Source organism: Podarcis muralis, chromosome 1 (assembly GCF_964188315.1).
Source record: "Podarcis muralis chromosome 1, rPodMur119.hap1.1, whole genome shotgun sequence".
Classification (NCBI taxonomy): Eukaryota; Metazoa; Chordata; class Lepidosauria; order Squamata; family Lacertidae; genus Podarcis; species Podarcis muralis.
The window spans coordinates 44,392,006-44,407,074 of NC_135655.1; the positions used below are offsets into that span (position 1 = coordinate 44,392,006).

At 44.4% G+C, this 15,069-nt stretch overlaps 1 protein-coding gene across 1 annotated transcript in view; it reads right to left on the bottom strand.

Annotated features, from left to right (window-relative positions):
* LOC114584040 (cytosolic phospholipase A2 epsilon-like) overlaps window positions 1–15,069 on the bottom strand; it is a 51,157-nt gene that overhangs the window by 10,052 nt on the left and 26,036 nt on the right. The window contains exons 9-13 of the mRNA XM_077927199.1: window positions 10,726–10,763; window positions 9,782–9,917; window positions 6,676–6,812; window positions 2,344–2,566; window positions 1,179–1,293 (exon numbers count right to left, since the gene is read on the bottom strand). Coding sequence (XP_077783325.1) covers window positions 1,179–1,293; window positions 2,344–2,566; window positions 6,676–6,812; window positions 9,782–9,917; window positions 10,726–10,763 — 649 coding nt within the window. The remainder of the gene's footprint in view (window positions 1–1,178; window positions 1,294–2,343; window positions 2,567–6,675; window positions 6,813–9,781; window positions 9,918–10,725; window positions 10,764–15,069) is intronic.

Genomic DNA, 15,069 nt, shown 5'->3' on the forward strand with positions numbered 1-15,069 from the left:
CTCCTCTCTGCCATAATAATGAGGATCTGTTGCACAACAGCCTTTTCATTAAAAAGAAGCAAGAGCCCTCTTGTTCAGAAAAGTGAGGATATCCAAGACACTCCCTAGACTTTGTGGATATCCAAGGGCATGGGAAACAAAGCAGATTAATCCAGGGAAATAAAGGGGCAGTCGCCCAATCACTACCTGCAGTCGTCTGTGTTCCTTGTCACCAAGTTGTCACCACTATCTTTCTCTTATGGTGGGTTGGCTAATTTGACCTTACCAAATTGGAACTGCTATCTAAGAAGAAGAGTTTGGATTTGATATCCCACTTTATCACTCCCCTTCAGGAGTCTCAAAGTGGCTAACATTCTCCTTTCCCTTCTTCCCCCCACAACAAACACTCTGTGAGGTGAGTGGGGCTGAGAGACTTCAAAGAAGTGTGACTAGCCCAAGGTCACCCAGCAGCTGCTTGTGGAGGAGCGGAGACGCGAACCTGGTTCACCAGATTACGAGTCTACCGCTCTTAACCACTACACTACACTGGCTCTCTTTTGAACTTTACACACAAGAAGTGGGGATCAGGTGGCCTTCTGCTTCCATAGAATCACCATTTTGGGTGCAAGTGCAAACATTTCTGGATGGTCACATGACCTGCTCTGGAAATAAAGAAGGCTCCTGGTGTAAGAAGGGGAAGATATTTCTGGCCTCCCCATCCCTGGCCTTACTGGTGCCATGACATGCAAAGCATAGATCTCACACAGCTCAGCTAGGCTCCCACCTCATGTCCCATGAGCAGGTACTAATTTTATCTTGCTTTAGCTGGAAGCTAGGATGCTCAGCTGAAAGGATAGGTAAACACCTCTTCTCAAGATCAAGACCTATCAGGGTGTGACGTAAAGGCACAGAAGTGATAATCTGGCCCCCCTTTGCATTCTAAAGGTCTTCAATCTATGAAGGGGTGCTGTTTTTACAGATCCCTCAATACAAAAGGGATCTTTTGGAGCAGATTTTCATGCTTGCTTATGTAACTAGTTTTTATACTTGTAAAATGTTTATATGCCTATTGTGGCATTTAGTGGCATATAAACAAATACATTAAATATGAAAAAGTGTTAATCATAAAGTCAATAGTAAGTCAAGTCACCATGGGAGCTTTTTCACTTTCAAATCAAATACAATATGGATAACATTACCTTTAAATTCTGCAAGGCTATAGTTGTCCTTGGTGTTGAGTACCATGTATATCGGCAGGGGGCTTTGACCGTGAGTCAGGGCACGCTTCTGCCCTGAGAGTGTGTCGCTGCATCTCTTTAAAAATAATGGTTTAAATAACACCAAATTATTAAAACGGCAAGGAAATCCAATCCTATAGGCAGTAACAAATATTAGGAAGGGGTGGTGAGAAGACAAGCTTAATCCCTAACCCTGATTTCATCCGCATATCTAAAAACGCTTCATCTCCACCACCTCTCAGGCCTTGTTCACATCCCAACAGGCCTCATCTGAAGTGAAAGATGGGTTGAAATTCCTCTAAGGAATTAGCTGAGAATGTGTTTTTGGGGGTCCTTTAAAATATTAAGAGAATTTCAGCCGCTGCCTGAAAAATATTTTGTGAAATCACACACACAGCTTTCTGCCAGCCAGTAGGACTGGTGGAGAATTTCAGGAGCAGCTATAGATTCAACCCAATGGCAACTTCTGTTGGCTAGGCTCTGGTAAACTCTGAATTAGATTGCTGAAAAGCATCGTATGTGGAGCTGTCTTTGAAGGAAATTTGGAAACTGCTGTTGGTGCAGAATTCAGCAGGCCGGTTGCTCATCAAGACAAGATGGTCTGAGCACATTACACCGATCCTGGCATTATTGCATTGGCTGCCACTTAGTTTCTGGGCTCAATTCCAAGTACCGGTTTTGACCGATAAAGCCTTAAACAGCTCAGGGCTGCAATATATCAAGGACCGCCTCTCCCCATATGAACCAACCTGGACTCTGCAATCATAATCTGAGGCCCTTCTTCATATGCCTCCGCCATGAGAGGTCTAGAGGGTGGCAACAAGGGAATAGGTATTTTCTGTGGTAGCTCCCCTTTTGTGGAATGCTCTCCCCAGAGAGGCTTGCCTGGCTCCTTCATTATTTATCTTTAGGGGCCAAATAAAAGCATTCCTTTTTAACCAGGCCAGTGACTGATTGACATTCCAGGACCATTTAAATGGGGTTATTGGTTTGTGTTTGCTCTTGGTTCTTGTATTTATTATGCATTTTGAGTTCTCATTTTGAAATTTTATGTTGTGAATCATCATCATCTCTCAGATTTAATTTCAGAAAATAGAAAATGAATAAAAACAGAAATATATATTACCCCGTTGCTCAATGCTTTGTCAATGAAAAGTCCCCAAAGATCAGTGACACATGTTTTGTAGCCTTCCTTTTGCCGATGTTCCAGTGCAGCACTGTATTCCTTTAAGTTTTGGAGGGAAAACAAGTCCAGCTTGCATCTGGTGATACTCTTGCGAGCCTCTGAAATTGCTCCTGAAAGGTCTTGCTGTGACCAGTCAGCATGTTCATAAAGATTGGATAAGGCCCTAGGGGAGAGGAATTATTTATTTATTTCTTCATTTTTTCATTTATATTCTGCCTTTCCTCCACAGAGCCAAGGTGAAGTATATGGCTCTCCCTGTCTCCATTTTGTTCCCATAAGAAACTTGTGAAGCAGGTTAGGCTGAGAGATAGTGACTTATTTTACACTCCCATTATAGTGTAAAATAATGGGAGTGTAAAATAAATTGCTATGAGACATACTGAATATTATCAGTAAAGCAAAACAAAACAAAACAAAAACAATTTTCTTTATGAAAAACCAGAAAAACATGCAAAACATGTTGTTGATGCTTGGAAGGAATTTGATACGTCCATGGGATTTTTCAGTGCAAATATATATATATATATATATATATATATATATATATATATATATGCAGGTTTTGGTGTCCTCGGGTGTCTTCCCGTGTAAAAGTTGGGGTGTCTAGGCGACGTTTCGACGAGGTCTCACTCGTCATCTTCAGGCTGGTGCTTTCGGCTTCTTGTTACTGGAACAGAGCAGGATCTCAGTGTTTGAGTTCCTATAAATACTGTTGAGGGGTGTGGTGTATAGCCTCCAATGTTCTGGGCCGAGAGGAAGTTCCCAGGCTAGTGTGCCTTTTCTTCTTTTGTTCCTTAGTTGCTTGAGGGATATCTTGAGTGATTTCAGACATCTGGAAATTAGCCCTCCCCACAAAAACTGACACCAGATCCAGAGGCACACAGAACGCCATCACCAATCAACCACACCAGACCCAAACCCAGACCCTCTCCACAGATAAATTACAGACACCATCCAGTAGCCAAACCATGATGGCACCTCCGGATGCTGCACCCCCTGCAATCCCTACACAGATCTGGCTGGCACAGGCCACAAAACCACAGCTCGCCCCTATACACGAAGCCAAGCCAGAGCACAACTACAGCCATCTTCTCAGAAAAACTCTTCACAAAGTTCAAGAGGTCAAGACACAAAGGCTTTAGCAACTAATCCACACCTAATGACCCACCTAAGTGGTACTCAGGATATCACTCAAGAAATCACTCAAGATATCCCTCAAGCAACTAAGGAACAAAAGAAGAAAAGGCACACTAGCCTGGGAACTTCCTCTCGGCCCAGAACATTGGAGGCTATACACCACACCCCTCAACAGTATTTATAGGAACTCAAACACTGAGATCCTGCTCTGTTCCAGTAACAAGAAGCCGAAAGCACCAGCCTGAAGATGACGAGTGAGACCTCGTCGAAACGTCGCCTAGACACCCCAACTTTTACACGGGAAGACACCCGAGGACACCAAAACCTGCATACCTATACCCGTGAAAATCTACGAAAGCATATATATATATATATATATATATATATGTATATATCCAAAAAAAACTACAACCCCCCCCTCCCAAAACTGGATAAAGGCTAAAGATAAACAAAATGCAACTATAAGAGACTGAAAATAAAAGACTTCTGGGTTGGCCATGCAGCCTGTGGCATTAGATGGCATATACTGTTGTCTACCGCCACAGGGAGCAGGGCAGCTCTGGTACTGACGCTCGCACCCGGGCATGTCGGAAACCCATCACCTTAGGCATGCCAAGTGTAAGGACTGAGTAGGACTGAGTAAGCTGCCTGGGTATAGATTTGATTGCTGATTGCTGATCTAAACAAGGCACTCCATTACACAGGCTCATTTCCTAATCTAATACATTGTGCATGTTCTTTCTCCTCCTTAATCAGAGTTTTAGCATCATGCGTGAGTGTGCAGGAAGCAAATAGATCAGAAGTGGGGAACCAGCGGCCCAGAGATGTTGCTAGACTGACACTGACTCCAACCCTGACAGCTGGCCAGACTGCCTGGGGCTTATGGAGTCCAACAGCATCTGAAGGGTTACAGGTTCCCCATTCCTGAAACAGATAATTTGTTGTTTAGTTGTTTAGTCGTGTCCGACTCTTCGTGACCCCATGGACGAGAGCATGCCAGGCACTCCTGTCTTCCACTGCCTCCCGCAGTTTGGTCAGACTCATGTTTGTGGCTTCAAGAACACTGTCCAACCATCTCGTCCTCTGTCGTCCCCTTCTCCTTGTGCCCTCAATCTTTCCCAACATCAGGGTCTTTTCCAGGGAGTCTTCTCTTCTCATGAGGTGGCCAAAGTATTGGAGCCTCAACTTCACGATCTGTCCTTCCAGTGAGCACTCAGGGCTGATTTCCTTAAGAATGGATAGGTTTGATCTTCTTGCAGTCCATGGGATTCTCAAGAGTCTCCTCCAGCACCATAATTCAAAAGCATCAATTCTTCGGCGATCAGCCTTCTTTATGGTCCAGCTCTCACTTCCATACATCACTACTGGGAAAACCATGGCTTTAACTATACGGACCTTTGTTGGCAAGGCGATGTCTCTGCTTTTTAAGATGCTGTCTAGGTTTGCCATCGCCTTTCTCCCAAGGAGCAGGCGTCTTTTAATTTTGTGACTGCTATCACCATCTGCAGTTATCATGGAGCCCAAGAAAGTAAAATCTCTCACTGCCTCCATTTCTTCCCCTTCTATTTGCCAGGAGGTGATGGGACCAGTGGCCATGATCTTCGTTTTTTTGATGTTGAGCTTCAGACCATATTTTGCGCTCTTCTCTTTCACCCTCATTAAAAGGTTCTTTAATTCCTCCTCACTTTCTGCCATCAAGGTTGCGTCATCTGCATATCTGAGATTGTTGATATTTCTTCCGGCAATCTTAATTCCAGTTTGGGATTCATCCAGCCCAGCCTTTCGCATGATGAATTCTGCATAAAAGTTAAATAACCAGGGAGACAGTATACAGCCTTGCCGTACTCCTTTCCCGATTTTGAACCAATTAGTTGTTACATATCCAGTTCTAACTGTAGCTTCTTGTCCCACATAGAGATTTCTCAGGAGACAGATGAGGTGATCAGGCACTCCCATTTCTTTAAGAACTTGCCATAGTTTGCTGTGGTCGACACAGTCAAAGGCTTTTGCATAGTCAATGAAGCAGAAGTAGATGTCTTTCTGGAACTCTCTAGCTTTCTCCATAATCCAGCGCATGTTTGCAATTTGGTCTCTGGTTCCTCTGCCTCTTCGAAATCCAGCTTGCACTTCTGGGAGTTCTCGGTCCACATACTGCTTAAGCCTGCCTTGGAGAATTTTAAGCATAACCTTGCTAGCGTGTGAAATGAGTGCAATTGTGCGGTAGTTGGAGCATTCTTTGGCACTGCCCTTCTTGGGGATTGGGATGTAGACTGATCTTCTCCAATCCTCTGGCCACTGCTGAGTTTTCCAAATTTGCTGGCATATTGAGTGTAGCACCTTAACAGCATCATGTTTTAAAATTTTAAATAGTTCAGCTGGAATATCATCCCTTCCACTGGCCTTGTTATTAGCAGTGCTTTCTAAGGCCCATTTGACTTCACTCTCCATGATGTCTGGCTCAAGGTCAGCAACCACACTACCTGGGGTGTACGAGACATCCATATCTTTCTGGTATAGTTCCTCTGTGTATTCTTGCCACCTCTTCTTGATGTCTTCTGCTTCTGTTAGGTCCTTTCCACTTTTGTCTTTTATTATGGTAATCTTAATTTAATTAATCTTAATTTTATTATGGTAATCTTTATTATGGTAACAGATAATATATATCAATAATTTCATTGCCTCTCATGACTAATAATTCATTTGGTGCTCTAGTAATGTATCAGCTTACCTCGCTTTCCCCCTCCACTCCCTCCCTCCCTCCATTCCCTACCCTATCCAGAACTTTATTCTCTGAGTTTCCGAATAGCTAACAGGACCAGTGGTCAGGGATGATGGGAGTTGTAGTCCCAAAACATCTGGAGGGCCAAGTTTGCCTATGCCTGCTTTAGAAGCTATTCTACAGAAAAGAAATGGGGGGGACCCAACAGAGGATTTATAGGCTAAGCCTGTGTTGTGAGCTTTTACCACCACTTTACTTACTTTCAAGCCTGGCAAGTTTCTAACAGCACACAGGCTATTCTCCATGTTCCCCTTCACAGAAAAGTTTCTGGGCAGCCATATATGGACCACTCTTTAGTCACTGCAGTATGGACCATAGAAATGTCAAAAGGGAACTTGCCATTGCACCATCCTTACCATGTGGAGCCAGATGATCCAGTGATGTATGAAATACAATCTAAGAGATTCAATTTTTGAAGACCATACAGGTTGCCATGTAAAGCTGTGAATGCCCTGGCACCTCCTCCTGTTGTCATGACAGCCACCACTGGCACCTGTTCAACATAAAACATTTTTTAATAATCAAATGTAAGGGTGCATTAAGAAACCAATGATTAAAAGTAATACATGGGGATAATATGATGAGGTCCTCACAGCCCCTGTTCTTCCTTTCTAAACAGAATGCTGAAGTCACTCTTAAAATGATTTTGATATTGAAGTCAGTTGTACATCCCCTGAAGGAAGCAAGGTTCGGATCAGGGGAGGGCAGTGCAAGGAGGGTGCAACAATCATGCCACTTAGGGCTGGTGGCACTCCAGCGGTGGAAGGGTCTGGGTGGGTGTGATGAGCTCCATTCATCCCCCGCCCCTCACTCCACCCCCAATGCAGGGCACAGACACACACACACAGGGCGGCATGGAGACATGCTCTGTCGCTGCCTGCTAGACCAACTTCCTCTCTGTTTCACAATAAGGATAGTAAGATTAATAAATGGAACCTTGGGGGAGTTCCGGCAAGGCAAGATGGCAAACGCCACAACCGCGTGGAGCTCCTGAGGACCAGCAGCTCCAATGGCACATCCTTAAAGCCTTTGATTGCTTAGAATGGAAATATCTTCCTTCCTTCCTTCCTTCCTTCCTTCCTTCCTTCCTTCCTTCCTTCCAATTGTTTAAACCAATTCATGAACCAAGAACCTGTCAATTGACCACTAATAATAAAACATACATTGTAAATATTTTTCCAATTTATTATGCTATTTTTGTGATATACAAATGACATGAGAAAACTTGGTATACTTGCTTGTATAACATCATTCTTGTTTATAAAACCCAATTTTTTAAAAAAAGAATGACAATATCTATTAGCAGTTTTAACTAACATGAAATTTGGCCCCAACTTCCTACAAACCCTCAAACAAATTTATTCCCAAACCTCAGCAAAATGCAGAATTAACAATATGGACTTCAATAGCACAGCAATCCAAAGAGGCACAAAACAAGGATGCCCACTGTCTCCCTTCCTATTCATCTTGGCCCTGGAACGCCTAGCAATCCGACTCTGAGCAGCCCCAGATATCAAGGGTATGGAAATAAAAGGTAAAACCTACAAACTAGGGCTCTTCACAGACCACCTGATGGTCACAACACCAGGCCCCATAAACACAGCAACCACCCTAACTAAAGAACTCAACACATTCACAATGGTGTCAGGCCTGCAAGTAAACTTTATAAAATCTGAGGCTATGTGCTTCAACACCCACATACCGCTGCATACCCAAAAACGATTCACCAACACCACAAAGATAAAACACTGCCACACCAAATTCAGGTACCTAGCAGTTCAAATAACCAGAAACCTCAACAAACTATACCTCCACAATTACAAGTCCCTGTGGTGACATATTAACAGAGGCTTGAGGAAATGGAACACCAAATTCACCCTCATAGACAAAATACCCATGATCAAAATGATCACGCTCCCAAATCTAACCTACTTATTCCAAACCCTCCCAATCTGGATTCCCCCAACCTAACTCCATAAGTGGCAGAATAAACTACACTAGGTCTTTGACCATCTTCAAAAACCTTCTCCTGACAGCAAAGGGACACAGCAAAGGGATGCTATCCACAATATACAACATACTGCTCCAAAATCCCACAAACCCCTTTGATGCAATCAAAAAACAATAGGAGCATGACATAGGCTATGAAATAAACCCCACCCAATGGACTAGAATGTGATCTAAACCTCCCTTTAAGTCCACATCAGCCAAAAGAAGGAAACTCACTCTGAAACTCACCTACGGGTGGTACTTAACACCATGGAAACTGACACTGATACGCCCAGGAAACTCACCAAGATGTTGGAGAGGCTGCACATCCATAGGCACATACCTCCACATGTGGTGGGAATGCCCCAAAATCCAACCCTTCTGGACAGCACTTCTACAGGAAATATGCAAAATAACTAAACATGTATTAGAATGCACCCCAGAACTGGCCCTACTGAACATCTTCCAAGATCATAATGACCACTCACATTATACAGAGCTTATAACCCACCTACTCTCAGCAGCCAGAAACCTCACAGCCAGACATTGGAGAGACCTGTCAAAAGTAAACATGGACCAATGGTATCAAATTGTATGGGAAGCAGCCTTACTAGAAAAGCTAACCAACTGAAACTGACACGGGGACAAACAGAAGAGGATGCCTTCACCCCAGTATGGTTCCCCTTTATCACAAACACAGCCCAACAAGACAAGAACAACAATCCACTGGCAGCATATGAATCAATCTGGCTTATCGGACTCAACAAGCTCTCTCCCCTCACAAATGCAAACAAACACCACTGCAGCCAACCACAGACAACCAACCACACCCTGCCCCTATATCTTCTGCTTGTCTCTCATGGGGAGGCATTATAGATCAGTGGTATTTTTTGTTTGTTTGTTGTTTGTTTAATTTGTATACTGCCCTATACCCGCAGATCTGAGTACGTGTTCTGCACACATTTGCATAAGGTCCACAATTCAGTCCCAAGCATCTCCATTGGAGTGGGAGTTCATTGAGACCAACGTAATGCCAGGGACTTGGGAAAACCACTGTCACTCAAAGCAGACAGTACCAAGCTATGGGCAGACAAAGGGTTTCCCCAGTGGAGCATGTCTACCAGAGGCGGTTTTAGGGTAGCACACCAGTTCAGCCACACGGTGCCACACTGCTGGGGCACCACAATGATACTCTAGAATGGAGTGCAAGAAGCAGTGGGTGGGTGGGTGCATGCACACGAAAGCTCATACCAAGAACCAACTTAGTTGGTCTTTAAGGTGCTACTGGAAGGAATTTTTTTTGTTTTGACTATGGCAGACCAACACGACTACCCATCTGTTGCTGAAAACAGTCACACAAAATAAAAAAAACCACAGTCAAACTGTGCCTACGAAGTATCTTTTGGTAAAAAAAAGAGAGAAGCTAAATCCTTCATACCAAATATTTATTAAGCAAAATGTTGTCCTACGTACCTCATGATCTTGTAAGCCCTTCTTTAAGCCAAGAGCCCTTTCCAGGGCAGCTGCAACAAACTTCTTCCGTTTCCGTATAACTGTTTGTTCATCCATACATAGTTCATACCCCAAACGCACATCCAGGTTTTTCAGCCTTGCACGTAGGCCAGAGCAGAACAAAGAAAGCATCAGTGCACTGCATCCTCCCCACCCTCCATTTGTTATCATTTTCTTATGAAGAGCCACAGTCTCAACAAAAAACACGTATCCAAAGCAAATGTTTCCATTTCAAGGAAAGCTTCCATTGACCCCTCTTAGAGGCCAATAGCAGCTTCAGGACCTTGGCAGAGGGAGAGTTAAACTTCATTCCCTATATTATCCCCCACAACTAGTACGTTTCCGAGCACAATTCAAAGTGTTGGTGCTGACCTTTAAAGCCCTAAACGGCCTTGGTCCAGTATATCTGAAGGAGCGTCTCCACCCCCATCGTTCTACCCGGACACTGAGGTCCAGCACTGAGGGCCTTCTGGCGGTTCCCTCACTGCGAGAAGCCAAGTTACATCGAATGAGGCAGAGGGCCTTCTCGGTAGTGGCACCCTCCCACCAGATGTCAAAGAGAACAACAACTACCAGGCTTTTAGAAGACATCTGAAGGCAGCCCTGTTTCGGGAAGCTTTTAATGTTTGATGTATTATAGTATTTTAATATTCTTTTGGAAGCCGCCCAGAGTGGCTGGGGAAGCCCAGCCAGATGGGCGGGGTATAAATAATAAATTATTATTATTATTATTATCATTATAGTATTTGCTAGTTTCATGTAAATACTTCATGTACCAAATCTGGCCAAATCCTAGGAGCCCCCCCTCAATGTACTATAATCCTCTAATTATTTAGATATATATTTCAGATAGTATATAGAAGTCAAGTAGGCAGAGTTGGGTAAAATTAACACTATTGTGTTACCATTCTTTCACGTCCACACATAGATCAACTGTTTTGTCCTAGAGAGAGAGAAAAGATGGAATGTTGTCAGTAACCTGCCATAACATGACATACTGTTTGGTAGTATGACATACTGCCTGGTATCCCCAGAGGAAAGCAGGCAGCAGCCACACATCACACATACCTCCATTCAGGGCTAGCAAAATGGGGCCTTGTATTTGATCCTGGAATGTCCCACTTTTACTCAGAACATCCCTATTTTCATCAGAGAAATATTGAAGGGTATGGAGTTATGTAACCCGTAAGCCAAGGAGATAAGCAACTACACAACCTTTAGAAGGCATCTGGAGACAGCCCAGTAAAGGGAAGTTTTTAATGTTTAATATTTTATTATGTTTTTATAAATGTTGGAAGCCACCCAGAGTGGCTGGGGCAACCCAGTCAAATGGGTGGAGTATGGATAGTAGTAGTAGTAGAAATCGCGTCTGCGCATGTCTGCGGCGCCGGAAATTGTGCCTATGCAGGAGCAATTTCCAGCATCTGGGCATATGCAGAAGCGATTTCCGGAGCTGCGGAAGAGAGTTCCTGCGACGCACTGCACCAGTTTAGCGCAGCACACTGGGACTCGCCGAGCATTAGACACAACAGTTTCACAGTCCCTACTCCTGCAATTTGCAACGTCCTTCCATCAGCCAGGTGGATCTCTCCATCTTGAGGTGTGAAGGAGATAATGACTGCCTGCTTCGGTATGCTCAGGCAACAAAAGGCAAGTCTGATGGCCAGGAGCAGGGGGTCAAGCTGCAAAAGCCCCCGCCGGTGGAAAACAAGTTGTTGGGATACTGCCAGGGAGACAAAGTCCATCATAGCCCCCAAGCCGGCTGCCGGACGATCCATCGACCTCCCGTAGACACGCAGTATCAGCAATTAGCGACACGAAGCCTCAGAAATAGATTGCCACATTCTTAGGCTGGTGCACACTCTATCAGCAGAATTCACACAGCGAAAGATGCACAGCAGGAGAGCATATTTACAGTTTATTCAGCGTTGGTCAGAACAAAGAAAAAACATGACCGCCTGTTTCAGCGTTCAGGCACGAAGAGAAACGAAAGCAAAGACACAACAGAAACATCCTGTGAGACAGGAAATACGCAGGCTGTGACACAAACATCCTGCTCCCTTTTAAGGTGGAACGGAAATATCCTAACATCCTCCCCCTTTCCGTGTAACCTGTAGTACCTGTGGTTCAACCCAATTGCAACCTTTGTACATAAACCTTAAGTTGTTCTCTGTTAACAACCTTAGACAACAGATCAGCAGGAATTTCATTTCCTGGCATGTAGGACACCTGAATGAATCCTTTCTGAATACACTCTCTTGCACGATGTAGCTTAATCTGCAAGTACTTGGTTCTTTGCTTGCAACTCTCCGAGTTCAGCAAAGCCAAACAAGATCTATTGTCTTGATACACTTGTATAGGACATTTCACAGAAACTCTGATGTCCTTAAACAGTTGCATCAACCATTCACAATCCATGAGTGAAAATGACAGAGCATTGAGTTCTGCTTCACAGGAACTTAGGCTCACTGTCGTCTGCTTCTTGCATAACCAGTCAAACAGGCAGTGGTTGTACATGTAGCATACTCCAGAAGTGCTTGTACCATCCGTGGTGTCACTTCCAAAACTTGCATCTGCAAAGATCTCAAGACCTCCAGTCTTCTGACTGGTGAACCTCAGCCTGTAGTGCAAAGTCCCTTTCAAATAGCGGGCTATGCGCTTCAGAGCTTTCCAATCCTGAACAGTAGGATTGTTAGCATGTCTGCTAAGCAGGTTAGTGCTTACAGCTATGTCAGGTCTTGAACATCTAGCAATGAAATTCAACTTGCCTAGAATGCATCTGTACAGCGTAGTGTCAGAAAACGCTTCAGCAGTACTATCTACCTGGTAACCTGTCACCATCGGTGTGTCTGCTGGGTTTGCATCAACCAAATTCAACCTGGTTAACATCAGCAATTTTCTGTGTTTGGTGTACCAGAAAATTACCTGCTTGGTCCCTCTCCACCTGCAGAGAAAGATAGTTGGATACCTCACCAAGATCCTTCATGTCAAAGTGCTCCTTCAGCTGAGCTAGGGTGCTTTGGTAGAAAGCCTGATTCTTCCAAAACATCAGAAGATCATCAACAAAACATAAACAATACAGTTTGTTTTGCCCCTCCTCCTTGACAAACACACATGGATCAGCTTTGCCCTGGTGAGAACCTAGAGAAAGCAATGTCTCAGTGAGTTTTGTGTTCCAACACCTGGCACTCTGCTTGAGACCATATAAGGATTTCCGCAGCTTACAGACCATTCCCTTCTGTATCTGCATTCCATCAGGTGGAAGCATGTACAGCTCCTCCCCCAAAATCCCGTACAAAAAAGCTGTATTAATGTCATGATGGGAAACATGCAGTTTCTCCTCCGCAGCGATCTTGAGCATCAGCCGAATGCTCTCATATTTGACGGTGGATGAGTAGGTCTCGGGGTAATCCTGCCCTGGTACCTGTGAAAAACCTCTGGCAACCAATCTGGCTTTGTGTCTGACAACCTTGCCATTCTGGTCTGTCTTGGCCTTGAAGACCCATTTGCTGCCAACCAGTCTCATCCCTGGGACTACCGGTACCAGTTCCCAAGTTTGGTTCCTGTTCAAGGAATCAACTTCAGCCTTCATGGCATTAAGCCAAGGCTCAGCATCTTTAGAGGTTAACTCCTGAACCTATTTGAAGCTTGAAGATTCCCACACCTTCTCTGAGCTACTAAGAACAGCAGTTGCCATCTTAGCAACCTCATCAGCAAATCTCTTTGGAGGTCTGCCCTTCGTGGCTCTCTCAGACCTGCGTACTAGACGCAAGTCTTCTGGACTCATCTCCTCTTTCTTAGGAGAAAAGTGACCAATGGTGAACAGTGGTTCTTCCAGTTCATTGTCAGACGCATCAGATGGTCTGACTGAGGCCTTTGCGCTCTTGTAGTCTGCTGTGTCATCACTGTCACCGACATCAGCAGCAGCGCCGCCCACTGAGCTGGAATCCGAACTCTGATCATCATCATCATCATCATCATCATCCTCAGCTTCCTCAGCTTCCTCAACATTATCTGCTTTCTTCACATCACTTTCATCCTCCTCTGGGTAACTCTGGAAAATTCCCACGTTTCCCCCCCCCCCTTAGGATTGTACTCAACACTCCTTGTGAACTTAATGGACTTAGAGTCAGTCATCCATACTCTGTATGCACCTTTTTTGTACCCCATGAACAAACCATGTGCCCCACGCTTCCCAAGCTTGTTGCTTTTGGGGTGTGTACCCACATGTCAGAACCAAAGATTCTCATGTGCTTGACGCATGGGTTCTTACCAAACATCTTCTCATAGGGAGTACAACCAATAGGTGATGACAATCTCCGATTAAAAGTATAAACAAAATTCGACAGAGCCTCCCCCCAAAACTTATCAGGCAGATTGGCATCATGCAACAAGGTTTTCATTCCTTGCAGCAACGTTTGATTTGCTCGCTCCGCAAGCCCATTCATCCATGGCGATCTAGGAGTTGACAAGTCATGCTGGATTCCCTTCTCAGTCAGGAAAGCTTCAAACTGCTGAGAAGTGAACTCCCTGCCTCGATCAGTAAACAAACACCCGATACGTTTACCGTGAACATTCTCCAACCAAGCACAGAATGCCTTGAACCTAGGAAACGCTTGCGATTTCTGCTCAAGCATAAACACATGAATGTACCTGGAAAAAGAATCAATTCGAACCATGAAGTACCTTGCTCCTCCCAAAGAGGGCGCAAGTGGACCAACCAGGTCTGCGTGCACTAGCTGGTAGGGTTTGGAAGCCTGCCTGCTAGACTCCTTGCCTTTTGGAGCAACCTTCACCTTGTTCTCTGCACAAGATACACATTTCATGTGAAACTTACAGGGTTTGATGTTCAAACCTTCAACCAACCCAGGCATCTTGGCCAGCGCTTGCCAAGACATGTGACAAAATCTTCGATGTTGATCATGAATACATCCTGCATGAAGAACCTTGTTAGTTTGTGCAACACAATAAGAATCAACATTTGAGACAGCAACAGCATTGTCATCATAAGTTATACAGAATAGGCCATCCATAAACTTTGCATGCAAAATGTCCTCTTTGCATTTTCTGATGACACAGATGCTCCTCTTGAAGGATATCTCAAAGCCATGCCCAGTCAGCTGTGGGACACTAAGCAAATTGTTCGCAGCACCTGGAACAAAAAGTACATCTCTGATGGTAGTGTGGAGACTTGCAAGTTTCACAGTTCCTACTCCTGCAATTTGCAACGTCCTTCCATCAGCCAGGTG